Below are 24,372 nucleotides of genomic sequence, written 5' to 3' on the forward strand. Positions count from 1 at the left end.
TGGGATATGTAGAGAGGGAATAGAATCAGAAGGAGAAGTAGTTGGATGAGCATCAGAGAGGAACTGTGCAGTGTCAATATCAGTAAGAGGAGAACAGACAGCAAAGGAAGGGTAGGAAACAGAAGGTAAGGGATGAGAAGGGACAGGAGGCGAAGGTAGAAAGGATGCATGGAAAATAGAGACTTTGGTAGTGAAATAGTGAGCAAGATCAAAAGCAGAAAGAGATGAGGATAAAGAGGGATCGGGTGGACAAGGAGGAAGAATAGAGGTAGGGGCATATAGAGCAGACGGGCATGCTTAGAAATAAAGAAGATCAACTGGAGAAATGTTGCTTTTCGCTAGATAGGGGACGAGTATCAAACGAAGAGTGAGCAGAAGAAAGAAGATCAAGGTCTTGAAGGCATCGAGATTTTTTCCACCGGCACTTAAATTTCCACAGAGAATTACAAAGAACAAGAACAGCTGGGGTAAGCCATTAATGAGAAGATTTACGGGAAGGAGTAAAAGTATGAGAAGGGTAAAGAGGGTCTAGAGTGGATGTAAGAATAGTTTGGAAAACATCTGTAGCAGAATCAGTGATAAGAGTAGCAAAGGAATGAATAGGAGGAAGAGAAGAAGTTAGAGTAGAAATAAAAGAGGAAGAAACAAAGCAGCAGAGTTTGCGACTCAAATATGTTTTGATAGAAGGGGGTAAAGGTGGAGGGGGGAAGGTGAATGGAAAAACACAACAAAAAGGGATCTGATGAATATACAGGATAAGAAGAAGCCAAGACATTAGAAGGAACAATAGAAGATACACAATCAAGGGAGGAACCATAGGAATGTTAAAGGGGAGAGCCACAAGTTGAAAGGTGGTAGGAATCCACCAGGGGAAGAAAGGCAGACAAAGAATGAGTAGAATCAATATGCAAATTGAAATTGCTGAGTGCAAAAAGTGGAGAGATAAAAGGGAGAACCGAAGAAAGTAAAGTATCAAAATCTGAAATAAAAGAGAGAAAGGGGCCAGGTGGGTGATAGACAGTTAAAAAGGAGATTGGCTGAGGTTTAAGAAAGGAAGCAAAGTGATACTGCATACATGAACAAGATACAGAGGCACCAGGAGAGACCTGGTGTAATCAGGAAGAGTGAGAAAGAATGCCTACCCCACCACCACAGCCATTGGGGCGGGGTGTGTGAGAGAAATTAAGGGAAGAGGAAAAGTGAGAAGCCGGAATTACTTTGTTAGAGGGTGAAATCCAGGTTTCAGTAAGACAACGAATATTAAGGCTTTGTCGCTGGAACAGGTCAAGATTGGCATGAGACTTGTTACACACAATCCAGAAACCAATACAAATAGGAAAAACACCAGGTAGGGTTTGGGGTTAAATAAGATTAGAGACTGTGCAAGGGCAGGATTGGTGAGTTGAAAAAAGCTTTCAGATATACGAACAGTGATGGGGTGAGGCATTGAACAATGGAGGAGAGCTAAAGAGTAGCAATTAAGTAATAATGAGATTGCTAGTTTCATGATAAGTGAGGAAACAAGTCACAATGGGGAGCAGAAAAGCAAGAAACGTAATTGACCAGGTGTGTACAGGGGCAAACAGGATCAGTCAAAGCACTTAAGAGGTCACACTTTGAATGGGACACCCAGGGCTAATGATGCCCTAGAAGCACTTTCTATGTAGCAGTCACGTGATGGACTAGAGACCGCACCAGGCTGTGGTGGGTGGGGGGCAGCAAACAGAGTCTGCAATGCTGATGGACAGCCAAGGAGGCAATCCCCCAGTCCCAAACGGATGGGGCACAGGCAGCAGTTGATCATCAGGCAGGAAAGCAGAAGAGTCACATGCTGCAGATGTTCCCCTGCACACAGCAGGAGCATGCTTCTCAATTTCTCTGCACAACTGTATTCCTGATAACTATTTCATGCGCTTACATGCGTTGCTAAAGAAATGAAGTGGGCAAAAACCTTGGCTGCTGGCATAGGTAGGAGAAACCGGACAAACTTCACAACTTGTTGCTTGGGAAAGCTAAGTAACTTGACACAATTAAACCAGCAGAAAGGTTTGATTTACAAAGTGTTTTCCAAAGATATTGGGCCTCATTCCGACCCTGGCGTTAACCAAGGCGCTATTAGCGCCTTGGTTGACGCCGTTATCTTTCCGACTCCGCCATGGTGAATGGTGGAATTACCGCCCCATTCCAAGGTTGGTGGGGTCGGTAATTCCCCATTCACCAAGGGCCCTTCCCATTCCCATTTTTGCCCCATAGGGCTCAATGGGAATGGGGAAGGCGCTAATTACGCCACCGTAAATTACGGTGCCGTAATTAGCTCCTAGGTCCCTTTGCGGGTTGGTTTTTTAACGCCTGCAAAAAGCAGGCGTTAAGTACCAACCCGCAAAGGGAACTCGGAATAGGGCGGTAAGGGTTTAACGGCACCGGTCTCGTTAACGGTGACCGTTAACTCTTACCGCCCTACTCGGAATGAACCCCATTGTGACATTATAAAAACGCTTTCATAAATCAGACACTTCTAGTTTCAGTGCCTTGACAGCAAACTTGAGTTTCACAAAGACCACAGAGTGGAGTGGTGATTACCCATTCACTCATTTATGGCATTTCACTACTATTGTTGCATAGATCCTCATTATCTCCCCCTCTATTTGATTAGATTCTTGGGATTTTAGGATATCATGTTCCATAACCACCGTTGTGCTGTCTATATCCATTTTGGAAAGAGGTTTCCATGAATAAATAATATATGCAAACTATTGATAAATGAAAATGGATCATGCAGGGCGATGTGTCTGTGTTTTTGATAATACAATATGTGTTTCAAACAGTGCTTTTATGGCTTGAACTGATCGATATTATCTAATTCTTTTCATAATGGAGTACATACAGAATTGTACATGTAAGCCCCCAAGACTGTGGATCGCATTTTTCTTAAACAAGACGTTATCAAATACTTAAGGGAATATATGTACTAAATACAGTATTTTAAGGTAGTAGGTTAACTCAAAATATCACACATGAGAGCTTTGATCCCTATATTTTACTGAATGGAAGCAAGTACTTATTACATTAGCTTCTTCATAAAATGTTCAATTCTGATCGTGCACTACATGTTTATAGCAGAGTTGTTCAGCATATATTGCTCAAAACATGTTTTTTTTTTTACTTTAATGACATGAATATCAAAATGGATTTTGAATTTCCTACTTTGAACTTCCAAAGATTCCGCGCCATAATTCTCCAGGCGGCTTGACTACAATAATTTTTATGATGCGACGTTATTTTGTATGTTCCATGCAGTGAATCTAACAAAGAAATGTAATTTACTAGAAATAATGCCAAAAAAGTAACAAACGTGTAACCCGTGAATCACTTGTTTGACATCAAGTAGATATTTCATATCGAGAAACTGGTGAGGGATAAATACTGAGCCATAACGTTTTTGGACGCGAAAAGCGAATTCAAGAAAACAACTAGTCCCTGGCAGGATGGGCCGCATCACAAAGGAATGCCATGGAATATCTCTGTTGATCTGTTTAGGGAATTATGTCAGTTTGTTGCCGCTCAAACTTTTGACTTGTAAAGGAACGGTGGTACATGTTAAGTACGTTGAGCAGGATTACTCAGGTACCTTCTGGCAAGCATGTAGGCACTCTCACTATGCACAAGCAGTAATCGCAGTTCCTAGTTTGCGGACCAATGCGATCCTGCACTCATAACTGGAATCTGCATATGTGGATGTGACTACTGGGCACTGAAATGACCCAACAGTCCAGGCCACCTGCATTCGTCAGTTTCTAATGCAGGACCGATACATATGAACTGGCTCCCGGCACCCATATTGGCGCATGTAATCAATACACCATGTTTCGCAAAACCACTGTCTCTGTACCCATGTGGGTTCAAGGATTGCCTCCTGAAAGAAGTTAATTAAAGAACTTGAACAGTGTCAATTCTTTGTATTTCATCTTATTTCTTCTCAAAGTGGTAGAGGTAGAAATGTGATAGTTATATAAACAACACACTCAAGCAAACACTGCGTTTAAGTGGCTGCCGCAAAGCAAACAGTTGAAGGAACCCTTTCTGCTTTGCACTTTCTCTGATGCTGAAATGTATGCAAGCAGGCAGTGAGGTTGTGCAAAGGAGACAACACCCCTTTGCCAATGGGTTACAGTTCTTTGATGGATAGGCACCCCTTATGTGCAACCCTGTGTGACAAAAATTAAGCTCATTGGAAAGAGCAAGTTTCTGCACATACGACGAGGAGAGTGTCAGAATTAAGGTATGTGGTGTAGCTGAAAGACATCTTATATTATGTATACATGCCTATAAATAATGTTATTAAAGTCCCGTAATGACATCTCTACTCGCCTGATTAGAACTTGGGGTTGGAGTGTCAACAGCCAATCAGGAGACTGGGAGGCAGGCTTGTACTGACTGTTTACACATGCATTCTATTCCCCCTTGACTGCCTACTACACTACTCTCCTAACAGCCATTTTCTTTTTCCACCGCCACCAGCCCTGGGACCCCTCTGCCTCATGCTCTGCAGTCTCCCTCCAGTACACTCACACCTCCATTTCCCCTCACCCATCCACCCTTACCTGTGCTGCTCTCACCTATTCCTGCTCCATTGCCAACATTAAAACAGAAAAAGGACAATGGGCCTCATTCTGACTTTGGAGGTAACCACGCCACTATTTGTGGCATGGCTGCCTCCGAAATCTTTCCAACTCCGCCCTGGTGAATGGAGTAATTACCGGTCCATTCCAAGGTTGGAGGGACCCGTAATTCCCCATTCACCAAGGCCCTTACCCATTCCCATTTGAGCCCCCATGGGACTCAATTGGAATGGGGAAGGCGCTAATAACGGTACCGTAAATTAAGGTATCGCTATTAGCACTAAAGTCCCTTTGCGGGTTCCGTCCTTAACGCCTGCTAAAATCAGGCTAAAAGCAGGCGTTAAGGAAGGACCCGCAAAGGGAACTCGTAGTAGGGCAGTAAGGGTTTAACGGCACTGGTCTCGTTACCGGTGACCGTTAACCCTTACCGCCCTACTCGGAATGAGGTCCAATGTCTCTTTCCTGTTTTCAAAGTGGCCATCTTTATTTCTAGTTTCTTTTTATGGCAGATCGACATGCATGTGATGTATAAAGGTGATTTCTCATAAAAGAAATTAAAAAACACTACTAACACAGTGGACATCAGCCCAGGGCGCAAACAGCATTGGCCACCTCAGACTGAGGCGGATCTTGGTGCTAACTGCTCTTTCCCTCACCAGGGGACTGTTTTTGCTTGGGCCTACAAAGGCTTGGGCTGCTGGGCCATTACTAACTATGTCCGACTTCGACCTCAGTGGTTAACACCATAATAAAAATAATGATATTACTCCTGTAACTGTAATAACATATTAGAGTTGGATTGTCACAGCACACTGCCTACTGCTTGAGGCAGAACAGAGTTGAATGTGAGATGCCAGTTGAGCTCTGAATGTAAACCATGGGCCTCGTTCCAAGTAGGGCGCAAAGGGATACCGGGCACCATTAAGGACATTGGTGCCAGTAATCCCTTTGCGCCCTACTACGAGGTCCCTTAGCGGGTCCCGCTATGGGCGCCTGCTTTTACCAGGCGCCCTTAGCGGGAGCCGCAAAGGGACCAGGGAGCAAATAATTAGCTCTCTCCCCATTCCCATTTGTGCCCTATGGGGGCTCAAATGGGAATGGGGATTGCCTTTTCCAATGAGGACTTACTGGGCCCACAAAGGTCGTACTACACCGCTAAGTCCCCATTGAACCAGGTCAGAGTCAGTACCGGTATTGGACGCAGCCATGGCGCTAATAGCACCATGGCTGCCTCCAATCTCGGAATGAGGCCCATGACTAGGTTTTCAGCTTCCTTTTTTCTAAGACACCTTTCTGTGATATTGTGCAGTTATTAATCACAAACCACTGCTTGTTATTATTTATTTTTAACATCAACATGTCTTTTAAATATTTTGTATTAAAGTTTTAAATAAAATATTCCTTTGCAACAAATTACAAGCTGTGTATTGGTTTGTGTGTGTTTGTATTTCAACACTGATTATGCGTTTCAACAACTGGAAGATTTCAGACCTTAGAATAGGCAAGAGACCGTGGGGGTCATTGCGAGGTTGGAGTTAACCATGCTGCAATTTGCAGCATGGTTACCTCCTTACTGGGTACCGGGTCCGGGTTCCTCAAATGAGGATTTACTGGGCCATTCCAACCTTGGAGGACCCGGTAATTCCTCATTCGAGGAACCCGGACCCGGTACATCCCCATTCCCATTAGATGCCCCATAGGGCTCAATGGGAATGAGGAGGGAGCTAACAACGGGCCCATTAATAATGGTGCCCATTGATAGCTCCCTGGTCTGCTAGCGGGACCCGCTAAGGGCACATGTTTTTACCAGGCGCCCTTTGCGGGTCCCGCGAGCAGACTCGTAATAGGGCGGTAAGGGGTTAACGGCGCCGGCACTATTATTGGCGCCGTTAACCCCTTACAGCCGAGCTCGTAATGACCCCCCAAGTATTAACGGTGATGATGGAGCATGGGTGGGAGTCATATTATGAGGAATAAACGTCCCCACCTTGCGGTTTAGTGACCGCGTTTATCTATTGAATCATGATTTGATGTGTGATTGTGATACTTCATCCAATGTGTAATACTGATTTCTTAGACGTACACGGTTCTTCTTTGCAAGTCAGAATCTGTGTGATGTGATGTTCTCCTGGAGACTGACTGGAGACTACTGACAAAGCTCTTGTCTGCATTTCCCTCGCTTATGGCATCTCAATCTGTCTGTGTATTTCAGATTTAATTTTTGGAAAAAAGTTCAAAAACAATAAACGTACAGCTGGGGCAGAATGAATGCATTACATGTTCGTTCTACGCTTTTACGGAGATGTCAGCTTTTTTTGGTAGATACTATTTTGTGTTTAACGTGCGTATTCATATTGCTTCAATAAAATATGTAACCAAAAATTCGGACACACAACATTTTATTTAACAGAATAATTGGCAGCATTGAGGAGTAAGGGTGTGCTTGTTCCCTGAAGATGCCTCAGTGGGTGGCATTCAAGTAACATAAATATGTCACACCAGTGAACAAAGCAGCAATAACCGGGGTACTTGCTTGTCTGAGATTACACACGCGTTTGTTTTTCCTTTCAGATGAGGATAGGCATTCATTCTGGGTCGGTCTTGGCTGGAGTTGTTGGTGTCCAAATGCCACGTTATTGCCTCTTTGGGAACAATGTCACACTTGCCAGCAAGTTCGAGTCAGGAAGCCATCCACGTCGCATCAACGTCAGTCCGACGACCTACCAGTGAGTGTTCAGTTATTGACTTTGCCTGCACGAATCAAGTCCAACAAAAATGTGTTATTGTCATTGAAGCATTCGTATCATCTCCACGTAACGTTAAGAGACCAAGCCAATGGCAGCGATGCATGGTACTGAACCGATCAACTTACATCAAATATATTTAAGCAGTTTGAAAGTAGAATACAGACATATTTTCAATCACTTTAAAAAACAATGCCATTAAACATTTCACTGGTTAAATACCAACACGACATACGTGAGTCTTGTTAAATGTTCTATCCAGCTATGCTTTATGGGTGCCCGAACTAGGAGAGTGCAGTGCAGAAGGGCGGGGTCCTTCAACAGTGAAGCGGGAGTGAGAAAAAAGCGGTAAAAAGCGAGTGAAACCTTGATTTTAAAAAGATGTTTCATAAAAGATATTTAGGTGTATCATTGTTAAAGCTTGACATTATCTTAGGGAGGTTCTATGAGGTCTGGTCGGTTTCGTTGTCGAATTCGATTTCGTGCATTTGCTTTTTCTATCTTTACATTTGGCCACAAATGTGTACAGGGAGACCCCCCACAGCTCCACCCCTGACCTCCTCCTTTCTTTATTATCATGATTACCCACCACCCACATATATTTGTGGCCAAATTGTTCTAAACAAATGTGACGAATTTTGCCGCTATGTAATCTCCCTATCCCTCTTGGGGATCTACTAACTATGAATGATTGACTTACGGCTATTCATCTTGTCACCATTATTTCAAATGGTCATTTTTGTAAATTCAATTGATTCATGCCAACCCTCTCTATGCCCATGTCCTTTCAGTTTCAGCTCTGAACTTGTCAAATCCCTTAATAATTAAAAATAGTCAGGTTTGAAGAAAAAAGTCAGAGAGGCTTGTCCAAGATGGCAGTTATCATATAGGACTGTGTCTGCTCGTGTTCCCCACACTATTCATTTGCTTGAACTGATTATCTTAGCCCAAATGACTGCATAATTGGCACCCGACCAATTTTACATTCATGAGAGTCTCCTGCCATCCCCCACTGGCCCAGAGAAGAAGAATGCAGGCAGTGAGACTGGCCAGTATGGGAAAGCTGTGCTAGTTGATGTTGGGATCTACAGTAAGAGAAATGACAGAGTTATGTCAGTTGAATGAACCCAAGCATTGAGCTGTATCAGCAGCACAGGAGGGCCGGGGCTAGATTGGCAGGCAGTACCAGTAGGAAACACCAGGGAAGTACGGTGATAACCATCGCCCCACCTCAGAATGAAGGCAGTGTGGTTACCCCATGCTAGCAGCAAGCTTGGGCGTCCCACAATGCTTGATTCAGGAAATAGTGCTGCGCCCACGCCCCCTCCTTCGAACCAGAGAGCTCTCCAGTCTTTGCATGATACCAGAAACATTACTAGCAGATCCTTATCCTGAATTGGACTAACATTTCCCAGAGTGACCCAAAGGCATGCATATCAGATTACAAGAGGTTGGCTTTTGACCCCAGTGGCAGAAGGAAAATGCTGATTTAGAGAAAGCAAAAGTACATCTGACAGCACCAGATTAGTTAAGGTTCAAAGGAGACACAAGAGAGGGCTAAGATTGTATCTTGCAAAATAGATTCCAGCAGGGGAACCCGTTTTTATAGTTTTTCAAGTTGAGTTAATCAAAAGCACAGTCACTAAATGGTTAAACTAGGTTAGAACTATGGAGAACTTTATACAACAGTGGGGTAGGGTAATGGGAGGAGGAACTCCCCATCCTGGCAGAAGTGCAGCAATCAAGCATGATCAAAAAGCAACAAAATAAACACAAAAAAACAAGTGTACATTCATTTCTCAACACCCCTAAACAATGAAGAAAATCCACCAAGGGGCGTGTCACCTAAAATAGTAAAGGGAGTGGTGAATGCACTTGCAGTAGAAAAGGTCACAGTCCTGACAAAGGGGCATCAAAGACACCCTTTAACTCGATGTTGCTGATACTTATGGTGGACCTCACTTCTACAATAGCTGAGAATGTAAGAGAGATAGGGCCTCATTACGACTTTGGCGGTAGCCATGACGCTATTGGCGGCCTGGCTGCCGCCAAAATCGGGTCCGGGTTCCCTGAATGGGGAATTACTGGGCCATTCCAAGTTCAGAGGGCCCAGTAGATCCTCCCTCCAGGAACCCGGGCCCAGACCTTCCCCATTCCCATTTGAGCCTCCATAGGGCTCAATGGGAATGGGAGAGGGAGCAAACAACGGGCCGATTACGAGCAGCCCGTTGTTTGCTCCCTCTTCCCCTCGCGGGACCTGGTAAGGATGCCTGGTTTGACCAGGCGTTACTTACCGGGTCCCGCGAGGGTAGCTTGTAATGAGGCGGAAAGGGTTTAATGGGTCTGCCTCCTTTAGCGGTGCCCGTTAACCCGTTCCACCTCAGTCGTAATGAGGCCCATTGCATCCTTAGGGGACTTGGTAGACCACATAGCGGCATCTGCCAGAATGATGAGGAGCAAGATTTGGTTTTGCCAGAAGAAATGAAAGAGCCAACATACACGATTCATGACCTACCCTACAACTCAAATGCAAAGATTTTTGGAATCATGCTTGACAGGATAACCTTAGGCTTTGATTTTTAAAGGAAGGGTCTGAATTGAATACCATCAACACATATGTCAGGACTCTCTTTGAACATATAATGGGCACTGATGCAAACAGAGTTATCAAAATAGAGCACACCAAGTTGCCCTGCAAGCAAGGATAGCGAATTCCCACTCAGTGGTAAAGTGGCATAAACATACGTCTGAAGTGGAGGTGCTTGAGGCAGCTCAAGATAAAGGCCAAATAGAGTGCTTGGATGGTAAAATTCGGATTAAACACTACCTGGGACACACCAATCTCAAATAGAAGGAGAATTAATGATATTGAGGAGGAGCTGCTGCAATGGCAGGTACGCTATAATTGGTTCACCCATGTGTGCACCAGTTTAATTGGGATGATAGCGTTCCTACAATTGTCAAGCCCCGAAAAAGGGTAAACGGTGGCCATTGCCCATCTGCCACAGGGTCATAACAGGAATCTTTGGAAATTTAGCAAAATGGGTGAACGACAGTCATTTTGTATGAAAGGTAAAAACACCCAGACACACAATGTATCACATCGGCCCCTCTGTGAGATAGTCACAACCTAGTTAAGAGCATCTTTCTATTTATAGATAATGATTTGTGGGATGTTATCAAACAAGAGGGCATGCCGCTGCACTATCTTAACCATTACTGTTATTTTTTTCTATAAAGAAATATTAAGGTTATATTGTTTTGAGATGAAGTAACAATTGTATTGTGATAAGCTTTTTTGTGATGAGACACGGATGCAGATTGGCAGGAGAACCACAATGAAAATTCACCTGATGAACTAATACACTTCCTTCCTAATGACATTCACGAGATCCACACACGTCAAACTGGATCCAGACAAAATCATTTAGACACAGTCATCAGGAGTTTATACCAGAACAGCCTGACTTCACTATGTGTAGTACTGTAAATTGGCCATGCATATCACAGTTCATCCATGCCATTTTGTCAGCCTCACTGGATGTGGTTCTGAAAGGAGAGTTTGGTGGATGCTAATGGGATGGAGGTGGAGGCTGATGTGAATCCTCTTGTGTTTCTGCATGCTAGCTGAAGGACGTTGGTGCGGATGTGACTGTGGGTGGGTTTTTGCAAGGAAATAGCTTAGATTTGTCTTTCATCTGGAGGGGAGAACCCAAGTTCGACACATTGGCATCAGGGCTGCGAGTACCCATTTAGCTTCTTGTATGGGGGTGAACGTGCTAGAGAATTAGTTATGGACTTGCTACATTGATGTGTTTTGTTTATAGGCATTTATGCCATGTGTGTATGCAGAATTTGCGATTAGAGTAAGGTGGGGAGAGATGAGAATGAGATTTCGTTAGATTTGATGCATTAGAGGGGGAGCAGAATGGTTAGGTCTTGGTTCAGAGCTGTTGTAAAAATGTTGATGAAAGTGTTTGCTCATCATATTGGTTGATGATGGTTATTGTTGTTTTGGTTTTGCTTAAATGACAAGAGAGGACTGACATGCGTGAGACTGGACTCTAGGATGCCTTTGGTTGGCACCTTATGTTCTTGTAAACAGGAGTTCTGTTCCTCAAAAGAGCATGTCCAATTGTATTTAGACCTGTTGACTGTGGGGGTTGTGCTGCTGTGCTGATGTAAGTTAAATATCCAGAATCTCAGGAATTTTCTGAACATCAGGTGTTTTTCCTCTCTACACAGCTGTTTGGGCATTGAGTTCCAGACTTTGACTGAGAGAAAATAGAATTAAGTGCCTTTACAGAATTTCTTTTTGAAGCTTGGAGTTGTGAATAGGGCAGTGTTGCTGAATCTGCACATTCTAGTTGTTGTGTAGTGAATGCACTTCCTTGTGGTGGGTTCCCAGCCCATACTCTTAAAGGTATGATGGGCAATTCAGAGCGTTGAACTGAATCCTCTGTTTGATCAGGAGGCTTTATAGTATTTGGAGTGCTGCTCTGATGTCATTTTGTGCTCAGAGTCTCAGAAGAACACTTTATTGACCTATTTGGACTCTTTTTAGGCTGGTCAGTAGATACACTGGGCGCCCCAGGTAGAGGTTGTTGGCTGTTGTCTATTTGTGTGAGTACTAGAGCAATGCCTACAATCCTTGAGTGCATCAAAGTGAGTTAAGGCATGGAGAAACCTCTCCTCAGCCTTCTCGATGCGCTCAGCTTCATATAGTACAAGAAAGACCCAACGCACGAGAAAGGTAACATCCTCGACCTAATCATCCTGCACTGCCTTCCCTCCAGTACAGATCTCCTCTCCCACTTGACTGGTTTGACCACCTGGTTGTGATTTTCAACATCCTGCACATCACTTCAGTCAAGCACTCCCAGAAGAAACACATTAGACGAACATTCAGGTCATTCAAGAACTTCCTGGTGGAAGCCCTTATGGAAGCCCTTGCCAACCCCCACCTAAGATGGACCGAACAACCCCAACCGAAGTGCGACTCTCTACTGGAAACACTCAAAGCCACCCTCTCAGCTTCGATCGACTGACACACACATCTGAAAAAACGCACCTGCAAACTGATACCATCAGCACCCTTGTAAATGCATGAACTCAACCTCTGCAAACAAGTCCTCAGAAAACAAGAGAAAATTTGGATCTGCTCCAGGACCACATCTTACTCCTCAAGGAACTTAGTGCAACCTGCCAACAACTAATCAACACAGCCAGCACGTCCTTCTATCACAACACTGTAGCAGAAGCCGACAACAGAAGCAGAGCCCTCATCAAAGCGGTCAAGCACTGCTACCGAACCTGCCATATCACACTCTATGGAAAAATCCACTTCCATCAACACCTTCTTCATAAACAAAATCAGCAAGATTCGCCAGCACATAATTCTACAATGATTGGCCATCTTTCAATTGTGGTCTTTTAAAACCTTAAGTACAATTTGATTAGATGCTTGATCGATGGTGTGACCAGCCCATAACCACTTACAAATAACTCTAGACAATTCTAACCTGGTCCCAAGTGATGTAGTCAAAATCTTAAAACTGTTTTAAAAAAAAAGCTCTGCACCCAGTAGTATCGCTTCTGTGATCTCACACACTACAATAAAAAAAAGCAATCCATCTATCTGCCAGCAACGCCTTTTGCAGATCCATTTTTGTTTGTGCCTGTTCATCGCCTGTGAGTTATCCTATCCAACATGAAAATCAACTGGCTGAACACAGGGTAGCGCCTGTGACCGACTTCTAAATGTTATAAACGTATTTAACCAGACTGCCTCAAAATGGGTATGGAAAAATGTATGTCTGACAACCCTTTGCAGTATCACACATGTCTTTGCTCTTTACAAAAAATGGATTCTAAATATGTCACAAGTCAAGACACATTTTAAACAAAATTCACACATTTAATTCAAGCACCAGATGTAATAGTTAAAGACTGACAGGCACATTGCACTTCAAAAGTTGCACCCAAGAGGCAGCTCTCCTAAACCCCAAAACTGTACATTTTTTAAAACTACAATCGCCAATACAGTGAAACACAGGCCTTGAAATACCCCCAAATCATATAAATACTTAGTTTGAAAATAAAAACATCTCACCTTAATCTCCGCCAGCAAGGGTTTGAAATCAGCTGCTAATCCTGTTAGTACCCAGTACTGCCCTCCAATCAAAGCTCTTGAGGGGGGAAGTCCTTTGCCTGGTATACCTGAGCTACAACAAATACAATTAACTGTGGGATAGCAAAGCAGTGCTTCATTGCAGTTCTTGGAAAAACTTCAAACAATGAATTAGCCGTAATTCCCAGAAATGCATCCCCCAAGGCCAGGTAAAAATACACATGGGAAACAGACAGCCCCACTGCTTTTAAATGGCAAAACAGGAGCCCCACAACACCCCATCCCCTGCTGCTTCCTCGACACAGAAGCATAAAGACTGTACAATTATCAAAAATCATAGGTAACCTGCACCTGTGTATTTCCTGATGACGCACCAAAAAATCCACATTGTATCAGCAAAGCTTATGAACAGATGGTTACTTTTTCCCTCATATCACCCTGGCAGCATTGTATCAGAAGATAAAAATAGTCTGGTCACCCTGGATGACTATAGATAAGCAAACCCTGTGTGTATTTTGGAGCCGGTGTTTACTCTGAACATTGTGAAAGTCGAAGTTGTGTCATGCAGAGCTAACTCAGCAAAATACAACCCTTCTTATCAATACCCACATGGATTCTCTGCTGACATCTGAAAAATACAGACAATAAATGTCAACATGGCTTATGAAATATCCAGCTTCCTGAATCACTGTATTGCGTCAGAGGCCCTGAGTTTTGCAGAGCAAAACCCCCATCCCCACAACCCTAGTTCTCTGACATCTTCGTAGCAGAAACACAAACTTCTTGTGCAGAGGCACCAGCTGTGAATCATCTCTATAAGCCTGAGTGGCACTTGTGCTAGAAAACAGTGTGTGCTGCATCTGAAATTTCAGGTGGGCTGGTGCAGAATCAACAAGCTACAAGAAAATGTGCCTCTGAAACCAGTGGAGTAACTTTGCTGAAAATGTTGGTGGGGACATGACATCTGAACAAAAGGTGCCAAAGCCAAATGAATGGGGACAGAATGGTGTGCCATGAAAGTTGGGGGGGGGGCAAACACCCCTGTTCCCCCCTAAAATTGTGCCCATTTCTGAAACACTGAAACACCAGTCAGCTGCACGGACAATATACAGTGGTCATTTTCAGAATCCATGAAAATTCCACCTTCGCCAGCCCTTTTCCACCTACATTGTGCTAATTTAAAAGAAACAAGCATTTCTAAATTCAATAGTGTGTGCGTTTGTGTAGGTCTGGTGCAGTCAAAGTTTCTGGTGAAGGCTGATGAAGACACTATGCCTATAATGCATACTCAAATGCCTAAAAGCTAATTCAAAACTATATGGTTATTTTTGGCTGCCATCAAACATCTAGGAGGGTCCTTGCGGCATCTATTTATACTATATATAAAATATATATTACATGTATGTCAAAGTTTGATGTTACTGCTTTAGAAAGAAAACTCAAATGTACAGGGTTATTTTTGGATGCCACGAAAAAGCTGGTCGTTCATCACATCATGTGTACTATATATATAGAATTATGTCAAGTTTATATAACATTTATATAAAATGGATATAAAAAATGATATAAAAAGTGGGGTTCGATTACACTATTTGGGTCTCATTAAATTGATAACAAAATTATTGGGGTTTATTACATATTTATCAAACATTTTGGGGGGTCAATCAATTTGATATTAACAATTTTGGAGGTCAATCAAATTTATATCAAAGGGGCAGGACTAAGACCAGAAATGGGAATGCGGACACCTGTCAAAATATAATATGAAGAAAAAAGGTACCCCCTTCTACTACTAAGGGGTGTGTACAAAGAGGCACTTCTTCCCCAGCCTACTGAACAACTCCGTCTACACTCTCTCTAACCTTTCATGGGTCTTTCTAAGGCCCCACCCTACTTCTTCCTCAAACTGTTTGTGTGTCTGAAACTGCCCAGCCCTAATGAACCTGACAGCTTGATGTTACTGCTTGGTTTGTGATGGGGGCTAATATACTGGTGTACTGGTGATAGCTCAGTGGAGCCTCTCCTCTATAACTGCTTTGTGGGGTGCTCTAGTGGAATTAGCTCCCACAGACTGTGCTATCTCATTTTCTTTTTTCGGATTCCTTCACAGATCCCTAATAAGCTTTCACTATCAAAGCACATATTAATAGTGTTTCAAAGTGTTTCTTGTTGAGACTGGCCACCCTGAATCATAAATATCTCTTTGTCAACAAAAAGGTGATAATGTGTATTCCATACATCACAACTGCATTGAGACTAATCATATTGATTGTGTTTGATGCTATTTTCCATTCTTGAATAATGATCTGACCCTGTGAACAGGATTCACCAAGTGCATCTTTATCAATGGCTGCAGTTTTTTACACAAGGAGAGGTCATGGGAGAATTGTAGGAAGTCTAATCAGTGGGACCAGTTACCTTCCCCAAGTGGGTTGATGCCCATACCCTTCCTGATTTTGGAGACCTTGTGGACTCAATCTCTCAAGAGTCTTGTTCTGGCTTTGATACCATCTCCACAGTAGGGCCCCTGAATCCTGGAGATCGTGGCTCGTAAAGCTTCCATGACATACAGAGGCCAACGGTTTCCTTGTTACTCGTCAAAGTCTTTGCCGTAAACCTTCTACAGCCCTGACATTCATTCAACCTGTGGTCTTTCAGAAAACAAAGACTATGGACCCTGTGCGTATGCCTCCACAGAAGAAGTGGCGGTCACACTCTGGGCAGAATTGTATCCATGGTGTCAAACACGGGTGCTCTTAAATTCATGAATCACCAGAAACATTAACATTCATTTATGACCTAATTTGGGTATATCAACTTACACTTTCTCCCCAATAACTGCATCAAGGACCTTGCAACTGCTGCTCTTCATTCCAATACCAAACCAATGGGGGTAAAAACAATCTGAGGATGGTATTGACCGCAAGGACCATTGTGGGTGGTGTTTACACATAATACATGGATGCAATTACTGGATCATCCCAATCATTGCCTAACTTTAAGTTTAGTACACAAATTGTAATAAGTAGAACCAACCACTAGATGGTGAACTATGCAATGCATGTGAATCTAAAATAAATGATTACATGAAATCATCGGTTTGGCAATATTTATTTGATATAAGTAAAATAGCGTTCATCACACTTGAGTTGTTATCAGACCTTAAGTTAGCAGCAAATGTTACACTGACAAATATGTGAGTCTTAAAAAATTACCTGGTTAAATACAAAATGTTAGTTATACATACATTGATTATGTAGTGCAATAGTCTGCTAAAGCACAATGAATGTGCATATAAGCAATAATTACTGGAAAAGTCTGATTATGTAAAGGTGGAAGCATACAGAAGCATACAAGCATGTTTTGCAACAAATCCAAAATTATGAATGCAGTAATATGCAGACCTCTGAACAATATTACATCAAGTTGATATATCTGAGGAAAATTAACATGCCTTTGTAAAGGTGGATGTTGAAGTTCATGATATATACCCTAAATTAAAGCTTTACAACAATCGGCAAAATAGTGCTTTTTCAGTTACATTAGGAGCAGGACAAATCTCTTACAGTAAATGTGAAGCAAATATATTCATTATTATCCATTATGTCAATGTGCTTCTCATAGTATTGGCTTTGTGCGTTTTTGCTTAGAGCCAAATGCTTTACATTGCCTTACTTTGAATTATAATGTATCTTATTTAATGGTAAATGCTACTTAAACTCTCTGAAAGAATGAGTCACATGCCGTCCAATTACCAATTCTTTGATAGTTATATGTTAGGTCATGCGTTGCATTCTCACCGGTAGTAATAACATTTATTGTATTAATTGTGTTACTGTGTTAATGAAGTGCTAATGCTGGAGGGCGACTGCTGCAGAGTACTTTTGAGGAAGCAAGGGAAAGCAGGTGGAGTGGGAGGTAACTAGCAAGTGGAACATTAGGAGTAAATCAGCCTGTACAATCGTCTGCATTCACCTTTACTTACTGAAATAGTCCAGATGGATGAGAAAGGGTGAGGAGCTCCACAAGCATAATGCTTCCCTATACAATGACCCTGTGATGAATTGCCATTTGGCAAGGGGGTGGAAGTCCTGGCTTTTTTGAGTTTTAATAAATAGTAAAATGATGTGTGTAATTCCATCTCTGAAAGGAAATCAGCTGATCAGATTCCACTTTCATAAAGTTCTATGAAAAAAAGCATAGTGTATACGTGTCCCCTGCTGCATCACTGTTCTGATCTGCAGCTCCTGCACTACCAGTGGCACAGAGCAGATTCAGAGGTCACAGGGGCTCTCTTGCCAGCTGCAGTGACAGCGAAGCCACTGCAGCACAGAGGCTGCATTTAAGGTATCTACCCCTGTTCCAAAAACTACGTAGCTCTAAGGATGTTGTCCTGTAGGCAAGTTAAACTGTAAACATATCTACACCTGTGTTTTGGTATGGTGGCCAGCATCTCTTATAATTATCCAAGCCAAATCAATTTGATATCATCCATGTGTCAGCCCTGTGAGCCCAGTTTAGATGAGGAAGAGCTATGTGTATTTTCCCCAGACAGGCTGGAAGTTGCCAGGGCTGGAAATTCTGTAGTCTTGGGGATTGCTCTGATGAATTAACTTCTGGACCATCAGTGGTCCAGGGGTGAATATTGGATTCTAAACCATCAATCAGCAACACACCACTAGTACCACAGAAGGGACCCAAACAGATTGGAATAACAAGCAAATTATAAACCTACTTGTCTAATTTTGGGAACATGGATGGAACGGCAGGCTTATCGACGAAATATTGTGGATCATTGCTTAGTTGCAACACAGCAAAAATACAATTATTACCCAATGATAAAAGGGACTGTCCAGTCAAGGTTGCGTTAAAAATATCTACTTTATTAATCACAACAGACAATCTAGAAACACTATGAAATACACCTCACCCGCTAAAGGAATGCTGAGGACAGACAGTTTCAAATAAGGAAAAGGGGTGCACTCTGGATACTGACAGGAGGGTAGCTGGTATGGTTGGGTGAAGCCCGTGAGGAGTTAAGGGCGTCTGGATTCTCTGTTTACCTCTGTTCGGCTGGTGACAAAGACTGAACGTGATACATTACCCGTAACCCTCCAAGGAGGGGCTGCTGCTCGTGAGCCTGCTGCCTGCGCCTGCTGTCTGCTGTGCGCGAGGGATCCAGCGGAATCGCGCTCCAACTCGCGTAAGCCTTCTGGGTTCAAACAGAAGCAGTTTGAAAGAGAGCGCGGCAATTCACAGTGTCGCACAGCTGATCGCTGATCGTGCTGACCACGCCCACAGGAAGTGGATAGGAGGATATAAGCACCATACCAGAGCCCTTGCGGTGTGAAGCCTGTGAGGAGTTAAGGGCGTCTCGATTCTTTGTTTACCTCTGTTTACGGCTGGTTACGCAGTACAGAATCTAAGACGGAGTCCGTAATAAATGAGAATATGGAGACGGTAAGAGAGGAAAAGGCTATTATTTTAACAGAACGTCCATCAGGCGCAGAGGCCTCCCCCAGTAGTTTAATGACTAGGTCGGAGAGCCGGCAGAGCCAAAAATCTAACGTTCTAAGGGAGGAGAGGGGAATGGATCGGGAAACCCCATGCAATGGAAGCAAGGGGTAGTCACCATATGATCTGTCAGAGGGGAAAAATCTACAATGTGCTGAAGACATTGAAGGTAAGAAAAAAACGGATGAGTCTGGCACTGAAAGTAGGGAAAGTTACTACACCAATGAAAACCTTAAAGAGTCATCACAGAAACAAGTACTCTGCCCCCTAAAAAAGCCGCTGCAGAGCAATTTAAAGTGGGCGCCTACCAAACGAACGGCAAGAACGACAAAAAACAAAGACATACTATCTACGACCCAAAGTCCGACCGAAATATGTGCAGAAAAGCCTTTAGAAATTAAGGGGAAGATGGCCGAAATAGCTTGGAACCCAGCAGGGATGGAACATCTAGAGGGAAAAATAAAAGCAATGAAGATATTTGAAAAGAAGGGAGGCGTCAAACAACAGCACATCGTGGAAAGTAGCCTGAAAGAGAATTCACAAAACCCCGTACAAACGGGTGAACTTAGTCAGCAATTACGGGCGGAACAAAGAGGAGAGCGGGAGAATAAACTGGAAAGTGGGAAGGATTTGGGAGAAGATCAACCCTGTCTAACCCCGCAGAAGCCACTGACTCAACCGGAGGTAAATACAGAAAGCGAAAATGTGGGGATGCAAGAAGAAATCCCCCTAATAAATGCAGGATTAATTGGAGAGGAAAATTATCAGGAAACCGAATTGCAGCAGAATGCTGACCAGCAACAGGAAAGATCGAAGGATGTTCATAACACTTATCCACATACGAAGGTCATTTTAGCCAAAGTATACAATGTTGAGAATAATGAGGATGCGTTTGAGATAAGTCAACAAGATGTAGAGCCGGAGGGGACGGAAAGCAGTAACAAAGAAGACCTGCATGACGGAACCATCAAAGAACGAGACAATACGGTAGATCAGCCAAGCCCAGAAGACTTACAAGAAAATACAAATAATGAAATGAATAAAGAACAACAGACGACAAGTTTGTCACCAATAAAGAGGGCCACTCCAAGTAGTATTAACAAAGAGCACACATTGAATAATATTAAAGACAAAGTACAAGAGGCAGAGTGGGAAGATCAAGACCTAACACCTAGTAAACAGATGAATAGAGCAAAGGTTAAACATAGTGGACAAAAAAATCTCCTGAACAAACCCAACCTCAATCAATGCAAAAAAATGGCAGGGAAATCAATTAAACATAATCAACCAAATGAAAAAAGAGGAAAAGTTAATATACAAAAAAGGGTATTAACAACTGCAGATAAAATGGACTCGATCAACAAACTATTTGGGTTAGTTCTCATAACTAACCCTCAAAACCAAAATGAAATTTCAGATATTGAACTATTAGACAGTGTTTTTCGATTTGGAGATGGCAATATAGAAACACCCAAAGAAAAGGGGAAATTTACAACATCAGAATCAGGAAATCCAAGTTCAAAGAGGAACATAACATCGACCCCGATTAGATGGCACTTTAATAAAACAAGGAACAATCAAAATACACCGCAGGAGAAGACAAAACTGCCAGCTGGCAAAGAACCAGCAGAGGAGCATGAAGTGCACTTCCCTGAAATTGAAGTATTAAATACCCACTATGAAAATCTGAAAAAAACAAACATGAAAGTAAACGTTAAGGAGAATGAGTTAAAACCACCACTAAGACAGGGGGAGACCTCTGGAAGGGAAAAGGTTGCGGTGGAATTTGGTACAGCTGCCAAAACCACACAGACAGCAGGGCCACCACGGAAAGATTTAAATCATACGACAGGAACCCAAACTACGATAAATAAGGAGGAGAACAACGGAAAACATTCATCAAAACCTAACAAGAGCACTATGAATCTAGGCATAAGACCGGTGACCCCGTTAAATACACCAATCCAGAATAAAAGACTTAGTGAGATCCCATTCGAAGCTCCAAAGGAATCACCACAAAAAAAGATCGACTTAATGTCTGTAATGTCAACGCTAACCATAGCCCTGTCCCCATTCTCTAAACTCTATGAGGCATTGAACGACACTATGAAGGACCAAACAACATTGATAGCCATGATGAATAACAAGATAACACTGATGGAGGGATTCATACTAGCCAAGGAAGCTAATACTGCAAAGAGTAGAGAGCTAAGCTTACCAGAACCAATAACACAGGGGAAAAAAAAACAAATGGGAGAGATAGGTACACAGATGAATTTTGAGAATATACAGACCAGAATAATTCCGATATCGGATACCCATGCGAATATTCCCCAAGAAAAAGGTATAATTAAAAAAAAGGAGCAAACAAAATTGGGTGTCTTTACATTTGGAATATTTAATAACCAGAAATCGGTATTTGATATGCAGGCCCCACTGCAAAACAAAAATATGTTGAATGGAAAGCCAAAGGAAACAAAGAAAAAAGAGATGAAAGACAAAAAAAAAATGTTGTACAAACAAAAGGAAGTAACAATTGTGTGCGTTCAGTTGAAGAGTCGATAAATTCCATAAACTCATCAGGTGATACAACAGAATGGAGTATTTACACAGTGGATGAATTGGATTCGGAGCCAAACCCAACACCGAGATACAAAAGAAAAGCAATCACACTAAATTTAAATGACAGAAGGATGGATCAGAGAAAGAAGATTTGTATTAGAGAAAAAGAACCTGAAACAGAAGAAATCAGACCTGAGGGAAGAAGGTGAGGAAAAATATATACACAAATCAGAGGGAAGAGGTAACAGAAGCAGCAAGGAGGAAAAGAAGGTGAAAAACGAGGAAAGAAAACCGAGGAATACAAAAAATCAACCAATAACATCAGAAAAAAAAGACAGACGTGGACAAATTAGAAAAACACCATTACGATGTAAGAGGTCACTGAATGATAAAGCAACAAAGTCACCATCAAGAAGAAAAGAGGATAAGAACGAGATTGCACCGAAAATAAAAAGTACTTGTATTTTCCAATTAGAACGTAAATATCGAGAAGACGATGATTTAACCCTTAACAGACGTACCATCATGAATATTTTTGCCCAAATACCGAAATTAAGGGATATGGATAGTTGAACCTTGTGAAAGGGGGAGAAAAGACAAATCCTACTTACATATCAGATCGCAAGTTATACGAGAATTGCTACGAAAGGGCGTTGAACATTTAAAAATATTGGGTTACATCATGACGGAAATGCAAGACAATAGAGAAGGAAAGAAACACCAAGAAAATCAAAATTCAGAGGAACAAGAACAGACAAAGAGAGATACCAAGAGATATGAAAGAGAAACGAACAGGGAAGAAAACGTGTGGAAACACAAGGTAAGACAAGAAAAGTCAATGGAAAAAACTACAAGTTATAGGAGAAGGATAGAGAAAGAACCAGGCTAAGAGCGTGAGTGGCATCAAAGAAGGAGAAACTCAAGCATCTCCAGAGAACATCTACTATCGGACTCTGAGGAGGATTATAATAAGGACAAATGGGAGCGGCGGGGAAGACAAAGGAAAAACACTAAAAATACTCCAGCAAAGTGGACTTGGAAATCATCAATGCCCCATTTAAACAAGCTAAATTAGCAGTGAGCTAAAGAAGAATGGAAAACTAAAACAACAAGGGACAAAAGACTGATGAAATGAAATTGGAAAATACAATGAATTTGATGTCTTGGAACACCAGAGGCTTTAATCATCTAATGACAAAAAACGAAGTTAATCTTAATAGATGGGACATAATTTGCCTTCAGGAGACATGGCTTTTAAATAAACCAAATCTGGATGGATACACAATAGTTAATACCCCGGCGAAGAAAGGTTTAACGGGGAGACCATCGGCTGGATTGCTAATAGCAATTAAAGTAGGATCAGGTTTGGAAGTGATAGAACAGCTACAAACATCATACTTACTCCAAGCCGTGATAATTGCATGGAAACATATAGAAAGCGATGGAATGGAGGAAATTGAAGAGAAAATCCTGCTAATAAATACATATTGGAACCCAGAAGTCATCACCCAGGAGGCATACATAGAATCCCTGAATAACAGTTTAGATGAAGCATGTGTAAACTATGGTCATAAATACACAATAATAACAGGAGACTTCAACGCTATATGCCCAGGAATTGGAAATCAAAGAACGTATTTGAATAACTCGGCTAAAGTATTGGAAAGAGGCAGATGTTTAGAACCAACATTAGCGGCAAGAGACCTCCATAACCTTCATTGGTTGAGATCAAAAAGCAATGCGAACAAACCAACAAGGCAAAGAGGTGACCAAACAGGTGCTATAGGTCAGATGTTCGTTTCAAGAGACCTCTTAGGACTGATGAAAACATTTACAGTAGAATGTAATAAAAATAGTGACCATAATATAATGTATGCAAGCTGGGACAGCAAACAAAAACCCACACATTGGCACAAGCATGAACTGGAAGTCAATATAAGGGGTAATAGGCTCAAGATCACAGGAAACGAAATAACCAAATTTACAAAAAACTACATGGAAATGTGTTCTACAAAGCCAAAGAGAGGGGAAAATAAAAAAAACATCTTAAAATATACACCACTCCGTGAAAAATACATGGTAAAGGGAAAGAAGCAAATAGCCAGGACAGATCATCAGCATGCCTATAACTGGGAAATAGTGCTAAAAAGAAGAATCTTGAGAAAACTAAAAAGAACAGCAACCGCATCCCAGTTGCCGGAGAACAAGACAATATGGCATTACACATGCAAAGAATATAAAGCATGGATATGGCAAAAAAAGCCTATCTATATCAGAAAGATTCAGAAGCCATGCTAAAAACATTATGCAGTCGAAAATCAAGAGAATTCTGGACACTTATAAAGAAAGGGAGCACAATAACAAACGTATTACAGAACAACGTAAGCAAAGACAAATGGATATCCCACTTTGAGAAACTTTATAGTCCGATCAATAGAAGCGATGGCCAGACCCAAATTGAAAAAACAACAAAAAGCGAAGAAAATTAAGAAGATAAGTAATTCAAGGGCTCCAGGACCAGATGGGATATCGAACTGTGACCTCAAGTCAAATCCAGAGCTGTGGGCAGCGTTTATGAGCAAGCTATTCCAGAAATGTAATCAAGAAAATAACATCCCGGATTTATGGCGAATGGCAATAGTGGTCCCGATCTTTAAAAGAGGGGACAGAGAGGACCCAGGACACTACCGTCCGATATCGCTTTTGGATGTGATTGGAAAGATATTTGGAAACTTTGCATTGGAAGCATTTCAAACCTGGCTGAAAGGTGAGAATAGATCTGACCCCTTTCAAACAGGGTTTG

At 42.1% G+C, this 24,372-nt stretch overlaps 1 protein-coding gene across 1 annotated transcript in view; it reads left to right on the top strand.

Moving 5' to 3' along the window:
- Positions 1 to 24,372, top strand: part of GUCY1A2 (guanylate cyclase 1 soluble subunit alpha 2) — a 1,716,628-nt gene that overhangs the window by 1,593,078 nt on the left and 99,178 nt on the right. Inside the window, exon 7 of the mRNA XM_069640697.1 lies at positions 7,191 to 7,345. Within this exon, the coding sequence (XP_069496798.1) occupies positions 7,191 to 7,345 (155 nt within the window). The remainder of the gene's footprint in view (positions 1 to 7,190; positions 7,346 to 24,372) is intronic.

Source organism: Ambystoma mexicanum, chromosome 7q, assembly GCF_040938575.1.
Source record: "Ambystoma mexicanum isolate Mex_15411 chromosome 7q, UKY_AmexF1_1, whole genome shotgun sequence".
Lineage (NCBI taxonomy): Eukaryota > Metazoa > Chordata > Amphibia > Caudata > Ambystomatidae > Ambystoma > Ambystoma mexicanum.